The 21,582-nt window shown below is 33.8% G+C and overlaps 1 protein-coding gene across 1 annotated transcript; it reads left to right on the forward strand.

Moving 5' to 3' along the window:
* The first annotated feature begins 11,361 nt into the window (after positions 1-11,361).
* Positions 11,362-21,470, forward strand: LOC141622288 (DNA (cytosine-5)-methyltransferase 1B-like). The gene is made up of 11 exons (XM_074438334.1): positions 11,362-11,823; positions 14,051-15,554; positions 15,978-17,490; positions 17,655-17,819; positions 17,913-18,096; positions 18,241-18,352; positions 18,667-19,012; positions 19,343-19,621; positions 19,715-19,876; positions 20,429-20,647; positions 21,148-21,470. Exons 2-11 carry the CDS (start codon positions 14,053-14,055, stop codon positions 21,289-21,291), a joined length of 4,626 nt encoding a protein of 1,541 aa, XP_074294435.1. The 5' UTR covers positions 11,362-11,823; positions 14,051-14,052; the 3' UTR covers positions 21,292-21,470.
* The last annotated feature ends 112 nt before the right edge of the window (positions 21,471-21,582 follow it).

Raw genomic sequence — 21,582 nt, forward strand, 5'->3', positions numbered from 1 at the left:
ATATTGGGGGACCGATGTTCATGCATATGGACAAAGCAAGTTGGGCCCACTGTTGTGCAGCTTAAAGCTGATAAGGGCGCATTTAAGGGCAGCTTTGTAATCTTCCGTGTCCAAGTACATATAGCCCGTGTATTTATAGCTGCCCTTAATTTTAGTTCATTGAAGGGCATCTAAACGGAAATTGCGAAAAGAGCACCTAGTTGAGTATAAAGTGTAACGTGAAAATAAATTACGGTTCATTTTATCTTTGTTTTATGTTATTATTATATAGGCTATATATGCTTGTCTACGACACAATAATTTTTTATTCTCGTGAAGAAATTGTTCTTCAACATAAAGACAATTTTAGTAACAGAAAATATCAATATCAAAATTAGATTCAAGCATAACAACGAAATTAATACTAAAATATAAACATAATACTATAATAATTATGATAGTGTAATAACCCTCACCCTTAAGAGTCATACCGCTAACCTCAATTTAATTAAATTTAATTAAAGCAAAATAGGGGCGTAATAGCATATATGAAGCTTACTATTAAAAACAACAAATAAAACATTGCATTACTTAACTAGACTTGGTCAAATATTACGAAAATGATTACTAATAACGACCCGTAAGTTCGAGTCCCAAACTAGGTTTGTGATCCGTGAAATTCACGGGTTTATCTATTTTAGTTTTGATATTTTTATCGTTTTTCTTAATATTTGTTCGAGCAATTAGTTGTTGATCTATTTAAAAATATACAATCTTGAAATACATAGAAATTAGTTAGTTAATACCTTATTTCTTTGATAACTTTGGTTTATTTTTTTTAATCGAATCTTGTAAGTGACAATGTGGTAGCTACTAATTTTGAGAAAGTTAACAATGGAGCAATGACAAAGACGACTCATTATATAAGTGTGTTTTACTCCGCAATATAATAAAGTGTGTTTTTTAAATATTAAAAGTTGAAACCATCCGTAATTCCGTATATAATAAATTCCGTATGGAAAAATCTTCAATGACGCCTTATAAGGTTGTAAACTCAATATCTCGGTATAGTCATCTCCAAATTATTTCCAGACCTCTCCATCAACCCTCCTATAGAAATATCTTTAAAGTCTTATCACCACGTGCATGCTTCAAATATTATTTACATCCGAAAAACATTTATTATATCGATAGAAAAATATTAGATATGATTCGACGGTATGGTAGGTATCTACTCCATGTATTACGAATTAAATTTTCATTTCAATTGCTCAATAATCTAAAAAACTATATTCCCTAAATTCGAATTCCAAAAGGTTCATAAAATTTTTTAAGTTCCTTATTACTATTTCAAGAATTTGATCCATCACTTGTTATACTTATGTCCACAATCCTCTATAAAAATAAAAATAGTATTAAAGACTATAAAATAATCTATTCCTGATTTGAAAAAAAAAAACACATAAACTTAAAAATATACGGATTAGAATTTAGAAACCATACTATTTAATATTTATCTGAAGGTTCACTTTCGCTTTCTTTTAGTACGTTTCCTTTTAGTACATGCCTTGATAATAGTTCATATGAAATGAAAAAGAAAAATATATGTTAGAGATGATTATACTCATGAATACAAAAATACAAACTCAAATAGGTTGATCGGGAAAGCATAATAGTAAAATTACATAACACGCTTAATAACAAATTTATAGAAATATTATAAGATCTTCATTTTGAGATCAACGATCATCTTATAATGGTTAAAAAGGCATAAACCACTTTAAAAAGTAAAGTAAATTTTATAGAAAAACAATCAAAAGGTGGGAGTTGGAGAAAACTTAAATTGGAAGAGGAAATGACATAATTAAAATGATTAATTATTGTCATAATGGTTCAAAAAGTAAATTGTGAAATTTTAAAGATTTTTCATTCAATTATTTGTACTTATTTATTTACCATTAATTATTAGAGTAGTTTTTTTTTTTAGGAAATTATGAGGGTAAGTTTTATGTATTATTCCTGTTTTGACCAAAAAAACACATAAAATTAAAAACATACGAAGTAGAACTTAGAAATCATACTATTTAATATTTATCCGAAGGTTCACTTTCGCTTCCTTTTATTACATGCTTTGATAATAGTTCATATAAAATGAAAAAGAAAAATATATATTAGAGATGATTATACTCGTGAATACAAAAATACAAATTCAAATAGGTTGATCAGAAAAGTATAATAGTAAAATTACACCATAATATACGTTTAATAACAAATTAAAAGAAATATTATAAGACTTCTATTTTGAGATCAACAATCATCCATTACTTATCAGTTTCTATCTTACTTTTTTTTACCTTTAATTTTACCTCAGTTTCGTACCTTTTGTATTTCTTCCCTCTTCAGAGATTACCCACGTGATGGTTTGCCTTATGTGCATTCACATACGTTTCATGGTACTTTAAAGTTATATAAAAAATACACTGACCAAAAGATAAAACATCAACCTGGCAAAAACTTGACAAACGAATCAAAACATTGTCACATGTAAGTCACTTAAATTAAACCAACTGGAAAACATGAATTCAAATATAAAGCAAACGACTCATAAAACCAACAACATAACAAATTAAAATATACTTTATTGGACACAACAACAACAACAACAACAATACTCAACAACAATACTCGACAATAATACTCAATATACTCAATATAAGCAATATAATCAAATAAATAAATTAAACCACAACTTAGAAACTCATGACAAATGGGCATATTTTAAATAAATAAAGTGAATATAAACTATTATAGGTATTGTAGGTTTTATAGTCATTACACAACCATAAATTCCCATATTTTAATTTAATTTTTAATTTATTTTGTGGTATTATTAAATTAGTTAATTGATTATCGAGGACCTCAAGAGATGAATTAAATAGGACAACATGTTAATGAAAATTATGGTGTTGAGTAATATAAGGAGTTTTAATAAAATTATTAACATATTATATTACAAAAATTAATTAAATAGTAAAAACTTTTAATGAATTTGGTGTGTGTTAAGTATTATGAAGAGTTTAATCAATTTATTACCCTGTTTAATTAAAAAAAAAGGAAAATTTTAATAATGGTGGATGTTTAGTAATATGAAGAGGTTTAATTAATTTATTAACAGGTTTAATTACAAAAAATTTAAAAACAATGAATTAAATAGAAAAATGTTAATAATGGTGAGTGTTTAATAATATGAAGAGGTTTAATTAATTCCTTAACATATTTTTTTACAAAAATTTCAATTAAAATTTCAATTTTAATTATAAATTATGAAATTTATTAACATGTTTTATTACGAAATTTTCAATTAAATATGGGTTCATTTGAGACTGCTTATGCCCCTACATGACATCATATTTTACGGTTTTGCCATTCGGTATCTTTCTCCTGTCTGTTGCTCACTGCATCTCTTTTACTCACGGATTCGGTGCTCTTACTCTCTCTCGTGCGCCATTCCATTCAATCAATTCACGAAGCCTTCTATCAACTTCCTCTTTCTTCTATTCTATTAGTACCCACCTTTTCCCCTGCGTAGCATTCGTTTTTCGCAGCCGCTATATTGGACTAACAAATTGTCATCAATATTCTTCATTAATTGTGGTAAGTTTGTGACTATGTGCTTTACAAGTATTAGATTAAACTTGATTAGTTGGAGTGATAACTGATCGTCGCTATGCTTTATTAGATTAAACTTGGTTTGCGTTTTTGATTGTGATTATGTGAATTATTATACTAAACTTGATTAGTTGGAGTGATAACCGATCGTCAATATGTTTTATTAGATCAGGCTTGATTTGGATTTTTGATTGATAGCTTTATTGATTAATTGGGTATGCAGGTTTATCATGTATCATAGCTTAATTTTTGATTATGTGCTTCTTTATGACTTATTAGATTCAACTTCATTTGGGTTTTTGCTTGTTTACTTTATTGATAAACTGGGTATCCCGATTTGACGGCTTTACAAGCTATCATTGCCACTGCCGTTGTCTTTGTTTGTTGAGCTGTCGTTTTTTGCCATTTTTCAATTCCCTCTTCACTTCTCGGTTGTTTTTGGTATCATTTTTTGCTTTACGTTTGTACTCTTGTGCTTTGATTTACGTCTCCTGCTCTCTAATAGCCTGCTTTTGGCCATTTTTGTTGTTTTATATATTTTCTTATACTGCCATATTTTTAATTATATGAAATTTGATGTAAATTTGTAAGAGTTATAAATTATGAAATTTATTAACATGTTTTATTACAAAATTTCAATTAAAATTTCAATTTTAATTATAAATTATGAAATTTATTAACATGTTTTATTACAAAATTTTCAATTAAAATGTCAATATTAATTATAAATTATGAAATTTGATGTAAATTTGTAAGGGTTATATAAATTTTGGAAGACAATATATTTAATATACAAAATTAATTTAAGAATAATTATAATATCCTTTCATATTATAGATATAAGTGAATTAAATTAATTTATAGGTAAATGATTTAAATTAATGTCATGGAATAATAAATTGATTGATAATCCATGTCACATTAAAAATATACAACATCACATTTAAATATGCCACGTCACATTAAATTTTAATCTAGGTGACTTTTTGGATCCTAGGTGGCTTTGTCTAGATGGCGTTTATTTGTCATTTTAGGGTAACCTTTTAATTATATTTATAGATAAGATGCTGTGTATCGGTATCATATTTGAGACCAACCATATCACCTATTCTAAGTCTCCGCCAATTATTATTACCATCGGATTCAACGGACATGCTCACGGGTTTAAACTCCGGGTCACTTGCATTTCGGGCCTTGAGAGATACTAGTCTTTGTCCAAACCATAATGAACGTTGTTCGAATTTCTAGAGAGGGAATATTTTGCATTCAAATTCGGCGGTGGGGAACAAAAGACGGCTATTCATTGAGGTGTATGATGGCGCTCTATTGTCAAGACTCGCAAAGATTTCTTGTTCTCCAATCATGGTGTGTTTTATGGTATTGAATGAAGTTTTTGTGCATTACTTTTATGTTCATAACATTTGATTTTATAGTTTTTTTAGGGCAGTTAAGCAATGTAAAGTAGATTATTTGGTGTTAAGAAGTTTGGAAATGAAATCTTGAGCAAACACACTGATTATTCCACGTTATTATAAACTTCACTATTTTGTAACAAAAATTTCCGTGCGTTGTTAAAAATTTTCAGTCTTTGGAATATATTGGATATTCATTTACTAAAACAACGATATTTCATTAAATTTCGTAGATCTACCTATCTAGATTATGTTTTTGGCATGCAATGTTTAGGAATTATGAAGATGATAAGCTTTTTTCGATCCATTACAGAGAGTCCAACTTTCGTGAAATACTAAAGTGAATATTAAATAAGAGGCTTTTTTTCGGGCGATTTTAAGCTTTCTACATCATCAAAAACCACTTTAAGAAAGTTTCATAAATAATCATTTTTTATGTAAAGAATAAAGTGGAGAATCTTTTAATTATTATAATATAGTATATAGTATATAGTATATAGTATATAGTATATAGTATATATTTCATAATTTATATTCAAGTCATATTTCTATTTTTTACATGAAAACTTGATGAGTCATAATTATATACACATTCATGCCCCCCTTAGTTGCTTTTGAGACGGTTTTGTACTATAATATGTTAATTATATGCCATTTATATTAGAAATGTCGATACTTTCGCCTTTTGGTGTTTTAATGTAGATTGGATGCATTTGTGGAACAATTGGATTGTAATGAGCATAGGCGATTATAGGATTTGATACATGGGGGTGCGTTAAATTTTTTTACAACGAAAAATCGAGTTATACATTAAAAATCTTATTTAATTGAGCAAAATGTATGGTGAAAGAACATTAAAAAAATTTGCTCAATTGCAGGATTGAACCCATGACCATTAAGGTGCGAAAACATATCACCAACCACTAGACCAACATAATTTATATGCTCCTTTACCAATCAAATTTGTATTTATTTTTGACAACGGGGGTGTGGGTGAATCTCCTGCACCCCGTCGTAACCGCCCCTGGTAATGAGCACCGCGGAGTCGGCAAGACGGAGTACAAGAAAGATGGCACAAGAATCAAGAAGAATGAGATGAGAGAAGACACGAAGAAGTTGAAGTTGTTGAACTCACTCGATCGAGTGTGTCAATACTCGATCGAGTATCCTAGTCTAACACACTTTTTATAAAACTTTCCTTAAATCAGTTGAATTGATTATTACGTAATAGTATAAATAGGAACGGAATTACTTTTTCACATACGAACTTTACTCTTTCACATCCATTTTTTTCATTAATTTCCCATAGCCTACCCTTTTTTATAAACCTAAACAAAGTAACTCTCCTATCGTCATATGTATCTTTTTCCTTGAAATCGAATCTAATTACCTTAAAACTTGAACAATTCATAACTCTCCAGTCTCCATTAGTGAATTAATTTAGTTATTAATCAATTATGAATAAATTTTGTTGAAATTATTAGGGTTTATTAATTAGCCAAATTAAATGTTTAATCGTATTATAATCAATTTGGGTTTATAATTTGCGGGTGTGTTGGTGGGATGCTGATATTTGGTGTATAAACATTAAAACAGTACTGCAACTTTCCAAGCGTACTATGAGCCTACTATTGCTTATGAATTCATGATGCATTTTGATGATGCATTATGACGGCAGCTGCAAGTCTATTCATTAAATCATCAGATGCATTTTGATCCAAAATATTGCAAGTTTGAAACATTGTGAGCATAGGCCAATTACTACAGATGATGCCGGAGCGGAGTAAGGTCGGATGAAACCCGGTTCAACGGAGTAATGTCGAACAGAGCAAGGGTTGACAGGTGGGGAGAGTTGAAGGAATGCGAAATGAAAAAAATCAATTGAGTGAGGGAAGCAAAAAATGAAGAGGGTAAAATCGTAAAATGCGTATGTGAAAGAGTAAAATCCATATGTGAAAAAGTACAGCCCAATAGGAAACTCCTACACAATATTTGGGTTATACCTTTATTATTCTTAGATCCCTAGTTTAGTTTAGTTTAGATTTCCTCTCTAAAACTCCTTTATATTATTGCTTGCAAGATCGTTCATACCTTTAATCTTCCAATTAATCATTGTTCGGTATTTCTAATCTCTATTCTTATGTTTTCTTTAATTATGTTTATCGTTCTTTCTATTGTTATGCGTAGCTAATTCTCCATCTAGGGCTGAAGGGGGTCGATGAATATTAATTGGGGTTAATGAATTTATTAGTTGCTTAGATCGACTATCGCCTAATATTTGTTCACCAATCTAATTGATTAATTACCGGGCGGGGTTAATTAGTTAGTGTCGCGAATTAGTATTATTGCCGACCGGATTAATGCTAAGAAAGGCTTACAATAATTAGGTAGAACGACTTAGTTATAGCGAGCGCATGCTAAGTGCATATCTAAAGGATATATAGTACCGACAAGACATATAGCCTTAGATAGTCAGTCCATGTTAGTTAATTGACCTTAAATACCCTAATTGATATTCATTGTGAACCGGAATCCCTAGACTTGTTTTATATTTTTGATATCGTCTTAATTTACAATCGTTTAGTTACTACAAACCAAAAAAATCAACTTTGTGACGACCAAATAGTATAGAATGTACTCATAGGTAATAAGCAGTTTGTCGCGTTTCCTTGTGGTTCGACCCCTGACTTCACTACCTACATTTTTATTGTCCGTTTGGGATTATTTTGATTGAGGTGATATGACTTTAGCTTTGTCAAAACTCTTACATTTCACTTGACAAAAAAACATTATTTATAAAATTATGAAAATAATATAACGTAATTTATTTTCGCAGTACGTATTTTACTCATTACAGTACATTTTACCCAAATATTTCCATTTGCATACCCTTTGATTAAAACATTTCAAAAACCGATTCTCTCAAACCCTAACTATACAACAACTCCAATTTTCAAATTTTCTTAATCATAGATGTTAATTTCTCCAATTTTCAAAATTTCTTAATCATAGATGTTAATTTGAAACTAGAACATGTAATTGATTAGTTAACGGCAAATTATTAATGAAAATTTGTATTTTGTTATGTTTTCATGGATTGCTTTTCTTTGTTCAGGCTTTTGAATTTTTTATGTCAGATGTTGGCTCTTGCCTGTTAGGCAGTGGTGTGGCGGCGACGTATGTGACGGGTAATTGGGGACAGGATGGTTGGGGTAGTTGGAGTGCGTGGTTGTGAACGGCGGCAGGCGTTGCCGCGCTAGTTTGTGAGAGTAGGGCATGTTAGATGTAGAGGGAAGAAATAGCGTGAAGGAGAGGGAAAATAGGAGGTTAGTTCGACGGTACGACAAGACAGTGTGATAGTGAACTTGGACCGATAGGGGCTGGCGGTGGGTGGTCGGGGGCAGCCGATAGGGATAGTGGGTGGGGTGATGTACTGTATATGTGAAGTTTTTTTTCTTTTTTTCTTTTTCGATGCAGTACAATGAAGGTTGACAAATGAAAAGGGTAAAACCGTCAAAGATGTACTGTATTGAGTAAAATGCGTACTGCGAAAATCAACAATTAGATTCGTGGTAAAAATGCTATCATTAGAGTATAAATTCCATATAATTTGCAAATGTTAAAAATTGTGTATTTCATAGTATGTTATATGTCCCACATTGAAAAATACTGTTGGTGAGTTAAATATACTACGTATAAATAACTGAATTGTCCCACATCGAAAGATTAGCATAAAGTGGGGTGATCATATACACCCTTATATAAAAGTGTGTAGAGGGGAAATAAGGTGAGTTTTGCGGATGAATAGTCCAACTCCCTCAAATGAACTGTTGAACTCTAAGTCCCCCCTCTACCGTTGATTTCCCCTTCCCCCTTTACATCTCAGTCCTTCCTTTCTTTCACACACAGCCACAACTTTATCATTCCGTACTCATTCTAATCCACTCATTCCCATCTCAATCTTACTTCTCACTCATCCATATCTTGATGAACCTCAATTATTGATGCTCATAAACTGCTGCTTCATCATCTACTGCTTCACCACCTTATCTTCACCTTTGCTTCTCAAACTACCAACAGATTTGCACCTTTAATTATGAAGATGATTTGATACTACATAATAACACCGATCATATTGGTATGGTGGTTTTCTGTCACAGGTATACTCAACTCTTAATTTTAATCAACTCCGGACGCCTTTTCCTTTGGAGTTAGAATTAGTATTTTGTTTTGTCTCAAATATTTGGGTTTTTTTTGGGTTGTTGTTAATTGTGCTCCTAGGTTTTCCATCAGATCATAATTCGATGTCGGTGAGTGCTTTATACAAGTCTTTTCTGTATGCTTTGGCTAACTAATCAACACAATTTTTACTGATTAATAGATGCAGTTTTGCTTATTTTTATTCAGTTATTTTATATTTATGTAATTTGTGGTTCACTGATCAGACATATATTTGTGTTGCTTGTATAGGCTCCACATGTGTGAAGTAATGAGCTGATTGGCCCCCCTTTGAGGAGTCTGCACATATTTCTGTCCTATTTTCATACTTGCTAATACTCATGTTGTTCCTAACGAGTATGACACGTGATTGGCCCCCCTTAGATCTATATCTCAGGGTATCTATCACGAGTTACACGTTTACAAACTCTAAACTCATTCTCAATGCTTTATTCAAGCTCCATTCGTTAATAGTATGAGATTCCATTTCCATCATAAGATGAAACCAAACAACTACAAATTTGTTCCTAACGAGTATGACATTTCATTCAGTTTCATTCATATCTTGAACCAAACGCCTCTAAAATTAATTTCCACATAAATTTTTAATCTCCACGTGATTGAACGGGAATACGGGATAGTTTTTGATAGAAACATGAAGTAGAATATGACGAATGTGGTAGAAAAGTAATGGGAGTGAGGTGGTTTATTACAACTTTCGAACAACAATATGAATGATACAAAGTATATAGAAATGACAAAATACGAGGATCTTAAAAAGATATTCATAAGCCTAATACAAGGATCTTAGGGATTAGGGAAGATGCTCAAAAATATTATCAGGGGCACATGCAGTATTAATTGTATAGTTGAGGAGGTCCGTGATATAAGAATATAAATCATAATTACGTTTCAAGCTTAACCCATTGCTTGGTTGAAATAACCGTATCATATTGTATTGGAGGTGATGACCCCGAGACCTGAGTCTCATGTTCACAAGTGGAATCTAATGTATATTATCTCCACTTTTCAAGCTCAAACAACTTGTGTGTGTGTGTGTGTGATTGAATGTATTTTGATACTAAACCATTGATTAAATTTCAGCTACTGGCTTAAAATTTTTGGCTAAGAGAGTCCTGTGACTCCTGTCACACATAAACACCTTAAATAGTTAAGCAATTTTTAGTGCAACCGAATACGATTAATTTAGTTAGTTCTTTGCATATACTTTGGCCCTGTTATTTTGGACTGAAACTAATCTGATCTGAACTGAACTGAACTTATAGGATCTGAACTGAACTGAACTGAACTTATAGGATCTGAAGTGAACTTAAATTAAGTGACTTTAAGTCCAAAAGAACAGGGCTTTTGAGTATCGAGCTTCTACAAGTTTAAATTTACGCCTTAATGTCTTTCAATAGTATCCTAAATAGCACTATTTTTTTATGGAATTATAAGTAAAATATAATTTGATATTTCCATGAAAAGGCCACTCAAATGAGAACATGAGAAGTCTACGACGCAAGAAATCAAAATTAGATCACATCGTACAATCTTCTAAACGACCTCCAGTGATACACCGTAAATCAAATGCACAACATTAGTAATCAAAGTAACTAAGCCATGATGTCACATCATTAGACATTAACACAAGACATTGTAAACTTAATTAATCTTTAAAGCAAGTAACTCATCAAACGTCACGACATCACACTCGAAAAGAATTTTTTTGCCCAGAAACCTCATATCTATAACGAACATGAACAACAACATACCAAATTAAAAATCACACTCCCGCCTTCTTAAAAATACCTATCTAAGTCTCATAATTACCTTTTTACTCAACCCAACCTCAATCTCGACCTCATTGTCAACCTGATTCACTGACCATGAACCAAATATACAAAATACAAGATCATTAATTGAGGTAAATAAGTCACATCATCATACAATAACAAACATCACAAACTTAACTCATCTTAAAAATAAACAACTCATCAAAACACCATCACCGACATCCTGTCATAACAATCAGACAAATAAAATAGGTTGATAAATCGTGTATACTCACAAAATCCCAAAAACCTCATATCTATAACGAACATTAACATCATACAAAATTACAAATTACGCTCCACCCAACCCCAACCCTAACCATAATATCATCATCGTCACCGTCATCGTCATCGTCATCGTCACTTATCACAGTCACCTAGGATCTGAGTCCCAATTTCACATTAGCGCTCACAATTTTCACCCAAAATTCCCCAAATTCCCCAGTTTCCCGCCTTATTAAACATTTCTGAGTTTTCCCTCCCAAAAAAAACAACACTCTACTTTAAAACCCCCAAAAAACTCTATCCACATTCAACACCCTTCTCATTTCTCCCCAATTTTTCCGATTTCTTTCCATCTTCTTCATCTTCCTTTTCTAACCCTAAAAACCCTAATTTATACCCCCATTTCTTCCTCACCTACTTCACTCGCCGAATTCTTCCTAAACCCTAGTAATCCTACCGCAACCGCAGTTGTTCATCGATTGAAGGTGAGTGAGTTTATTTTATTTGTCGTTTTCAGCTTTTTTACTGATTAATGTAGAATGTCGTAATCGATTGAATGTAGTTTTTGAAATGTAGCGTGATTGTATACGGTTTAATCCAATTATGTTCGTTCAATTCTTTATTTTTATGTGTGTTTGATTGTTTTGGAGATGCGAAAGGCTACTTATAGCAAGCAGGATTGAACATTAGTTAGGAATTTGTTCGGTTGTTTTCGTAGATCTGTTCGTTAATTTATCTATTCCCTCCGTCCCAGTTATTTATTTACCTTTTATATTATTTGTGAGGGGTATTTTAATCAAAGTTAAACAAATGATTAGGACGGAGGGAGTAGAATGTATACGGTTTAGTTCAATTATATGATGTTTTTGTTAGGAATTTGTTTACTGATTTTTGTAGAATGTCGTAATCGATTGAATGTAGTTTTTTTCCTTTTGAATTATATGATGTTTTTTTTTTTTTGAAATGGCGCGTGAATTTATACGGTTCAATTCAACTGTGTTCGTTTAATTCCTTATTTTTGTGTGTTTGATTGTTTTGAAGATGCGAAAGGTTACTCATAGCAAGTAGAATTGTGCATTAGTCAGGAATTTGGTAGGTTGGTTTCATAGATCTGTTCGTTAATTTATTTATTCTCTCCGTCCCAACCATTTGTTTACCTTTTATATCTGTGTTAGAGGTATTTAATCAAAGGTAAACAAATGATTAGGACGGAGGGAGTAGTTCACAAGTATCGTTTCATTTTCCTTTTGATTGTATACGTTTTTCAAAATACGTGAGGTGATTTTGAAAATTATTTTGGAAAACATATACAATTAAATGGAAATGAGGAAGTATGCTTCTAGGGTTAGTTGTTTAGTTCATGTACTTTTTTCTTAATGCAACTGCTAATGTGATACTCTTTCCGTCTATGTTGTTTGTTTATATTTAATGTGAGGGGAATTTTAATAAAAGATAAACAAATGATTTGGACGGAGGGAGTGCATAGTTATAAGAAACGTGCATGTTCAATTGTGAAAACTAGAATAGTTTGCGGATTCTGTTTTGTTGGAGTACAATTAATAGATTTGTGGCATTCACCGATTTTGATGATTTGTTTTTGGTGTTGAATTAAATGGTGTAAAGTTTTTTGTATTACAATTATGGAATTCGATCCTCTTAGCAAAAAAATGGGCAAAATGCAAAAAACGGTTATGTTTTCACGGGATTTTGAATTACTATATATGCATTCCACAATGTTTGTCCAGCTATGTGAAGTTTATGAATTTGGTAATGTACCGTGCTATCTTGAATTGAAAATTTGGAATGACGTAATTTTTAAGAATCGGGATTTTTTGCTATTTGCCCTATTATAACTCGCTGTGCACTTCAGCACATTAACATATGCTGCTTGTAATTAAAATTATTTGTACAGTCTTAGATTGGACTCAGTACTTTGTTGGCAGTGTCTTTCTAAGCATATGTAAAATAATTTTTTGTACACTGCTCAATTATATTTTTCATTAATTATCTATTAAATTTTGCAAGTTATAAAATAGAATAAGTATAAAACTGATGTACAAAAAGTTAGTTCATTGACCCTGTGGTCAAATTTGCACCGGAATTGTTTGCTGTACACGCTGCTTCCACCCTGTTATCTAATGCGCGTCTGTAGTCATCTTCTTACTTTGACATGCTCGTTAACTTTACAACTAGTTAAAGTATCATGTATATTTATTGTCATCTATAATAATATCACACAAAAAGAAATGCACAAATTCTTGTTTGTGACGGCACATATCCGTCACTCTTGAGTGACGGATACCATTTTACCTCACAAAGTACCCACTTTTTCTCTCTTTGCAACACTATTCATGTGGTCCCCTTTCTCTACTAACCCATTTTGTAACCATTTTAACTCACAAAATATCCGCCACAAATGGTAACCCGTCACAAGGGAGACCAATTGAAAGAAATGATCTATGTACTTGCTAATATGCCGATGTTTTATTTACAAGTAGAGTCATCTTCTTACTTTGATATGCTCTTTATATTTACAACTAGTCAACCTATCATGCATTTATTGTTGTCTATAATTATATCACACCAAAGGAAATAATGTATGCACTTGCTGATATGACAATGTTTTACCTAAAAGAGTCCGTAACTTTCTCATTTGGACTGCTGTTTTCTGGTAAGCGTGCTTGATTCATTATTAATCTTTTTCATATTCAGGTATGGGGAAGGGAGGAAAGACAGGCTCTGAGAACGGGGTATCTGATGTTGCCCAATCAAAAGGGTCAACTGGTAAAGTATGTAAGGGGAAACAGAGAAAGAGAGATCGAGATGATGCCAATGGGGAAACCAATGGGGCTTCTCGTAGAATGCCAAAGCGTGCTGCAGCATGTTCAGACTTCAAGGAAAAGGCAGTACGTATGTCTGAGAAAAATGATCTTGTTGACAGAAAAAGGGAGATCACTGTTGAGAATGAAATAGCTGCTATTGGCTTGACTACAGGTCATGATGATCCCAGAGCCAATCGACGCCTTGTAGACTTTATTTTTCATGATGAGGAAGGGAAAGCACAGCCTGTGGAGTTGCTGGAAGTTTGCGATTTGTTTATTTCGGGTGTTATCTTACCACTTGAGCCTTCTGGCGATTCCCTTAAAGATAAGGGTGTAAAATGTGAAGGTTTTGGTCGGATTGAAACATGGGATATCTCTGGTTATGAAGATGGAACCCCTACAATTTGGGTATCTACTGATATAGCTGATTATGCATGTGTGAAACCTGCTGCCTCCTACAGGAAAATATACGGGCTATTTTATGAGAAGGCACATGCCTGCATAGAAACCTACAAAAAACTGTCGAGATCTTCTGGGGGCAATCCTGATATTACTCTTGACGAGCTGCTTGCTGCTCTAGTTCGTGCAATGAATGGCAGCAAAAATTTCCCTCCTGGGGCTTCAATTAAGGAATTCATCCTTTCACGGGGTGAGTTCATTTACAACCAGCTTATCGGATTGGATGTTACGTCCAACAAAAAGGAGCAAAAGTTCATTGACCTGCCAGTGCTTGTTGCTCTTCGTGATGAATGTAAACAGAACGGCGAGACTGCCCATTCATTTATGCCTTTGGCTACTGGTGGGGCTCTTAAAATTGGGGATGGTGAAACAAAAAAGGAGTCAAATTCATCAATCCCTTCTGAAGAAGAAGACGAGGATGCAAAATTGGCCAGGTTATTACAAGAGGAAGAAGATTGGCGATCTATGAACCAGAGGAAGGGGAGACGTCCCACTGGTTCGAACAAGTACTATATCAAGATTAATGAAGATGAAATTGCAATTGACTATCCTCTTCCTGCTTACTACAAACCTAACAGTGAGGAAACTGATGAGTACATCATCTTTGACAATGACATGGATGTCAGTGACCCTGACCAACTTCCTAGAAGCATGCTTCATAATTGGTCGCTGTATAATTCTGACTCCCGTCTTGTTTCTCTGGAACTTTTACCCATGAAGCCTTGTGATGACATCGATGTTACAATTTTCGGATCCGGAACTGTGACTGATGATGATGGAAGTGGATTCTGTTTTGATGCTGCTGCTCAGTCTTCATCTGCTTCCGAGGTTCCTGATGTAGGGGGAATTCCGATTTATTTGAGTGCAATTAAGGAATGGATGATTGAGGTTGGCGCATCCATGGTTTTCATATCAATCAGAACAGATATGGCCTGGTACAGTCATTGTCTCTTTGATCTTATGTGATTTTTTCTTTCCTTTTTTTTTTAGGTTTTGTTGACATTCACGCTAGTTGTCCTTATGATTCATGTAACTGAGCTGTTTGACTTTCTATCTGTCGTTGGGTAAAATTTTTGAATCTGAATTACACCTTATTGTTGATGTGGACTCTCATTTTTGACATCTCTATACGAAGCATTTTCGCATCATATTTTACCAAGTCTTGTTTTCTAATTTGATCAACTTTTTAGTCGAGTTGAAGATCTTTCTATACCTTATAAATACATATATTTCCAAAAACCATATTGGTCTGGTAACCTTGTGGAATCAAAGTACGGAGTAGGCAAGTACTTTCCGATTTTTTTCACTACTTGATATTCTTGCTTCAAGTGCGTTTAACTCTTCTACTTTCCTTGCAGGTATAGGCTTGGAAAACCATCAAAACAATATGCTCCCTGGTATGAAACAGTCTTAAAAACAGCTAGGCTTGGAGTTGGCATCATTACGTTGTTAAAAGAGCAAAGTCGCGTGGCGCGTCTGTCCTTTACAGAAATTATTAAACGTTTGTCTGAATTTGAAAAGGACCACCCTGCATTTACGTCTTCAAATCCAGTTGCAGTGGAAAGATATGTGGTGGTTCATGGCCAAATATTACTACAACAGTTCTCAGAGTATCCTGATAATACCATCAAGAACTGTCCTTTTGTAAGTGGACTTAGGGAAAAAATGGAAACTAGGCACCACACAAAATGGTTGGTTAAGAAAAAGGGCGTGGCAAGGAAAGGAGCCAACTTGAACCCAATGGCTAAAATGGTCCCCATTGCTAAGAGAAAATTAATGCCTGCGACAACCACTAGATTAATTAACAGAATATGGGGAGAGTTTTATTCAAATTATTCTCCTGAGGAATTGAAGGATGTAGCCATGGTTGAAGTGAAAGAGGAAGAAGCTCAGGAAGAGGAAGACTTGGAAGAAGATCTTGAAGAGGAGCAAGAAGAAATAGAAAAAGAAAATGCCTCTGTTGACAAGACTGAGAAAAATAGCCAAGCCAGCAGGCCAAGAAAGGTTAATCATTCATCTGAGGGAATTAAATGGGAAGGAGAGCCTATTCAGAAAACTTCTATTGGACGTTTTTACAAACAAGCCACTGTCCACGGAGATTTAGTTGTTGTTGGGGGTTTTGTGCTTGTTGAAACATCTGAGTTCGAAGAGCTACCCCCTATTTATCTAGTGGAATCTATGTATGAAAAATCTAGTGGGAAAAAAATGGCTCATGGACGATTGATGCTGAGAGGATCTCAGACTGTTTTAGGAACTGCTGCCAGTGAGAGGGAGGTATTCTTGACAAATAGTTGCCTGGACTTTGAATTAAAAGATGTTAGGGATAGCACAGTGGTTCAAATTCGCCAGAAGCCATGGGGTTATCAACACCGAAAGGCTTATGCATTGGATGAAAAGATTGATCGAGAAAATGCAGAGGATAGGAAGAGCAAAGGATTGCCGTTGGAATACTACTGCAAAAGCTTGTACGTGCCTCATAAAGGTGCTTTCTTTTGTCTGCAAAAAGACTTGTTGGCAACTGGGAATGGTACCTGTCACGCCTGCAAAGATAGAGAGGCTGAGAATGAAAAAGAAATTTTAAAGGTCAATTCTTCAGATAGTGGCTTTGTTTACAAAGGAGTTGAGTACAACATTGATGACTTCTTCTATGTAGAACCACGTTATCTAGCAGAAAACGAGAAAGGAAGTGAAACATTCAAAAGTAGCAGAAATGTTGGTTTGAAACCATATGTGATTTATCAGCTCTTGGAGATTTTGAAGCCTAAGGCTTCTAAAAGATCTGATTCAGAGTCCATTAAAGTTAAAGCTCGTAGATACTTTAGACCTGAGGACATCTCAGCAGAAAAAGCATATCGCACTGACGTACGAGAGGTAAAATTTAAGATTTTAACTTATTAATTTCGTTTCTCCTGTATCAGAATCGAAACTTGTTTTTGCCTTGGCAGCAGCTTGATTGTCCAGCAAAGATACTCTAGTTTCACATTCGTTCTTATGTTTGTTGGAGTTAGCTGAATTATTATTCTATTGGCTTTCAGGTTTATTTTAGTGAGCAAATACAATCGTTGCCTATAGCTGCTTTCCAAGGGAAATGTGAAGTCAGAAGAAAACATGATGTGTCATCTTTAAATTACCCAGCTGTTTTTGAGAATGTCTTTTTCTGCGAGCATTTATATGATTATGATAGTGGAGCCATCAAACAGGTTGGGCTTTCGTTACTACAGAAAGAACACTCTTAATTAATCAGCTGTGTTATTTGTAAGCATATCTTCAAGTTGTCATTTTCCCTTTTGCAGCTGCCCAGCAGTGTCAGACTTAGTCCTGTTATTGATGATTTCGTTGCCAGAAAGAAGAAAGGAAAGGGTAAGGAAGTTGATGATAATGAGAATTTAGATGATAAAAAGTCTTTCAAGCATCAGCTGGCGACTCTTGATATCTTTGCTGGCTGCGGTGGCTTATCTGAAGGGTTGGAACGATCAGGTAATGCCGATACACTGACTTGATCTTCCGTCTGATAAACTAGCTTTTTAGATAACATGCTTATTTATTATGTGTGTTTTATTTTATTTATTATTGAAGAGCTAATGCTACTGCTAAAGTATTTCATCTGCTTACACCCTGCAGGCGTGTCACAGACCAAATGGGCCATTGAGTATGAAGAGCCTGCTGGTGAAGCATTTAACCTCAACCACCCTGAGGCCTCTGTGTTTGTTAACAACTGCAATGTGATCCTCAGGTGAGCATGCTTTAAGCCTTCTTGATTTTTTTTGTCTAGGTGGTACTTTTATAAACTTATGAGATGGAGACTTTTAAGGCATTAGGGTGATGTTGAATGTTGCAACTATTCATGTCATTTTCTCATTTATTAATTTGTGTAACCATAATTTTTTCGCATGCAGTTTGTCTTACAGCCTAGTGATGCATTCACAATCTTGGAAAATTTGTATCTGCAATGCGCATTTTACTTATAATTATTTGTGGCTTACAATAATCTTGCTGTACCGTCTTATTTTCTGTGTATTGAATATTGTTTTATTTTGAAATATATAGTGCAATCATGTCAGCTTGTGGGGATGAAGATGACTGTATGTCAACTCCCGAAGCATCAGATCAGGCGAAGAAGCTTGATGAAAATGAAATCAACAAATTGCCCAGACCCGGGCAGGTTGACTTTATAAACGGAGGCCCTCCTTGTCAGGGTTTTTCGGGAATGAATAGGTTTAACAAAAGTGCTTGGAGTAAGGTCCAGTGTGAAATGATATTGGCTTTCCTGTCATTTGCTGATTACTTCCGCCCTAAATATTTTCTTCTGGAGAATGTTAGAAACTTTGTGTCATTCAACAAAGGGCAGACCTTTCGCTTAGCTATTGCTTCTCTTCTTGAAATGGGATATCAGGTGTGTCCTATATTGATTTTTCATTCTTTCGTATTATATACGTTTTTCACCAAATCTGCTCTCTAAACTGATGGAATCTTGTCAAAAAAGTAAAAAATTAAGAATTTGGCTATCAAGTGTTTTAAGAAATGGTTTCATGTTTAACATAATGGTGAACTAATCTAGTTAGCTTAAAAATATTCAGCCAAATTACCCATTAATTCACTCAAAACTCAAGTAAAAAGTTGGCAAATGGAAGCTTGTTTGGATAATCTCATATAATAATTTGTGTTTGGCGTTGTTTTGTTGTTTGAATGTTTTCTCAAAATTATGTTCAATTGCAATTTCCAGGTTAGATTTGGCATACTTGACGCTGGAGCCTTTGGTGTATCACAATCTCGTAAACGTGCATTCATATGGGCTGCATCTCCTGAGGAAACACTGCCAGAGTGGCCTGAGCCAATGCATGTTTTTGCGGGTTCAGAGCTCAAAATCAGTCTGGGCAAAGATACTCAGTATGCTGCAGTTCGTAGTACAGCAACCGGTGCTCCTTTCCGTTCTATTACAGTTAGAGATACTATTGGTGATCTACCAGCTGTTGGAAATGGCGCTTGTCTAACTACTATGGAGGTGAGATACTGATTTTTAAATTTCCTTGTAGTATGTATGTAAGTCATCATCTTAATAATTGATCCTTGCTTATCTCATTCTACTTTTTTACAGTACAAAAATGAAGCAGTATCTTGGTTTCAAAAGATGATTCGACGGGATATGTTGACATTAACTGATCATATATCAAAAGAGATGAATGAATTGAATTTGATACGTTGTCAAAAAATTCCCAAACGCCCTGGAGCTGATTGGCGCGACCTCCCTGATGAGAAGGTAATGCAAAGTTGTTGACAAGTCTTGCTGAATACTCCATGATTTTTCATGGATGGTTTTATTTTACAATGATTATTTTGTCGTCTTTTTCCAAAATTTTACGTGACGGTCTGACATTCTGGACCAATATCAACCTACTCCATTATTATATGCGCTATATAAATTAGGATTTTGCAAATTCTTATTTCAGACGGGCTGTTTTCTCGTCTGAAATAAGACGGATAAAATGTTGCCATTTTTTAAGAAAATGTGACCATTTAATCTACAAAATGTTATGAATAGATGTGTCATTTTTTACCCTGAAAATGATGAGAAAAATAATGGTAACATTTTATCATAAAATAACAACATTTTATTGTAAAATGATATGTTACCCGTCTTATTTCAGACGAGAAATAGCCGTCTGAAGAAAAACGGACTGTTAGGATTTACATTGTCCGTGGGACTATCTTATAAAAGACTCACTGGTTGCCTTTTCATATGTGCCGGTGCCATGCATCTTGTATAGTAGTTCTAATGGTACTTAAATCTTGCAAACAATCTATCTTGCAGGTAAAACTGTCTACAGGGCAGATGGTTGACTTGGTACCATGGTGTCTGCCAAACACAGCAGAAAGACACAATCAATGGAAGGGATTATTTGGACGGTTGGACTGGGATGGAAACTTCCCTACCTCTATTACCGATCCACAGCCTATGGGCAAGGTTGGGATGTGCTTTCACCCTGATCAGGATCGTATTGTTACAGTTCGTGAATGTGCTCGCTCTCAAGTAAGTATTTCCAGATTACTGTTAATCTGCGATCATAGCCACCATTTCTATGTTAAACATGAGAATACTGGAACTTTATGCATAATATTTTTCTTGGTTAAAATTCCTTTTTTTTTAATAAAATATGATCTATTAATTAAGTAGGATTATTGCCTCAAATTCCTGTATAGTTAGTGAGAGACTAATCCAAGTATCTAGTCGTATAGTATTGGATAATAACAATAACAAGAACTTGAGTTTGTTCGTAATATGATCGTCTTACACAAGACTTTTTAAACAATTTGGTCATAAATTCTTGTACAATTTCAGATGGTTATAATAATTGCTGTTATAAAATGAGAAATTTCAAATAATATAATAATGAAATAATTAGTATATGGGTACTTGTTACGATGATTTAGATCGTACATAACTTACTGACGGATATTTTACTGTTCATAGTTTCATCTTCACCCTGATGTTAATAATTAACTGTTCGAACTTACACTGTGTAATTGTAGGGCTTCCCGGACAGCTATAAATTTGCCGGCAACATTCAACATAGGCACCGACAGATTGGTAATGCAGTTCCGCCACCCTTGGCCTTTGCATTGGGTAGGAAACTTAAAGAGGCAGTTGAGAAGAAATGTGTGCAAAGATCATAGGTTGAAGTACTGATGCATCTCGGCTTACCATTTCTGGTGTATGTAATCTTCGTTGTAAGACTTTAGACTTGGTAGTATTCGAAACAGCATAGTTCTTGAGGGATCGAAACAATTTATAAATGTACTAAGAATTTTGAATTTCGTGGTTAAGAAGTGGAATATTACATGAAATTATGAAATCCATAGTTCACTATTAATCAATTGCAAAACCATTAAGTTATTCAACAAACAATATTACTTATACAAATTAAAGTGATTTGAAAGTTGAAACTATTGATTTCCGCTTCTTAA

The sequence above is a fragment of the Silene latifolia genome, chromosome X (assembly GCF_048544455.1).
Source record: "Silene latifolia isolate original U9 population chromosome X, ASM4854445v1, whole genome shotgun sequence".
Lineage (NCBI taxonomy): Eukaryota > Viridiplantae > Streptophyta > Magnoliopsida > Caryophyllales > Caryophyllaceae > Silene > Silene latifolia.

Bases quoted from the DNA above. Each gene is read 5' to 3' on its own strand.
- LOC141622288 (XM_074438334.1), top strand. From the start codon at position 14,053: ATGGGGAAGGGAGGAAAGACAGGCTCTGAGAACGGGGTATCTGATGTT. The intron at 17,820-17,912 runs GTTGGGCTTTCG...TCCCTTTTGCAG, and splicing joins ATAGTGGAGCCATCAAACAG to CTGCCCAGCAGTGTCAGACT. The intron at 19,622-19,714 runs GTGAGATACTGA...ACTTTTTTACAG, and splicing joins CTTGTCTAACTACTATGGAG to TACAAAAATGAAGCAGTATC.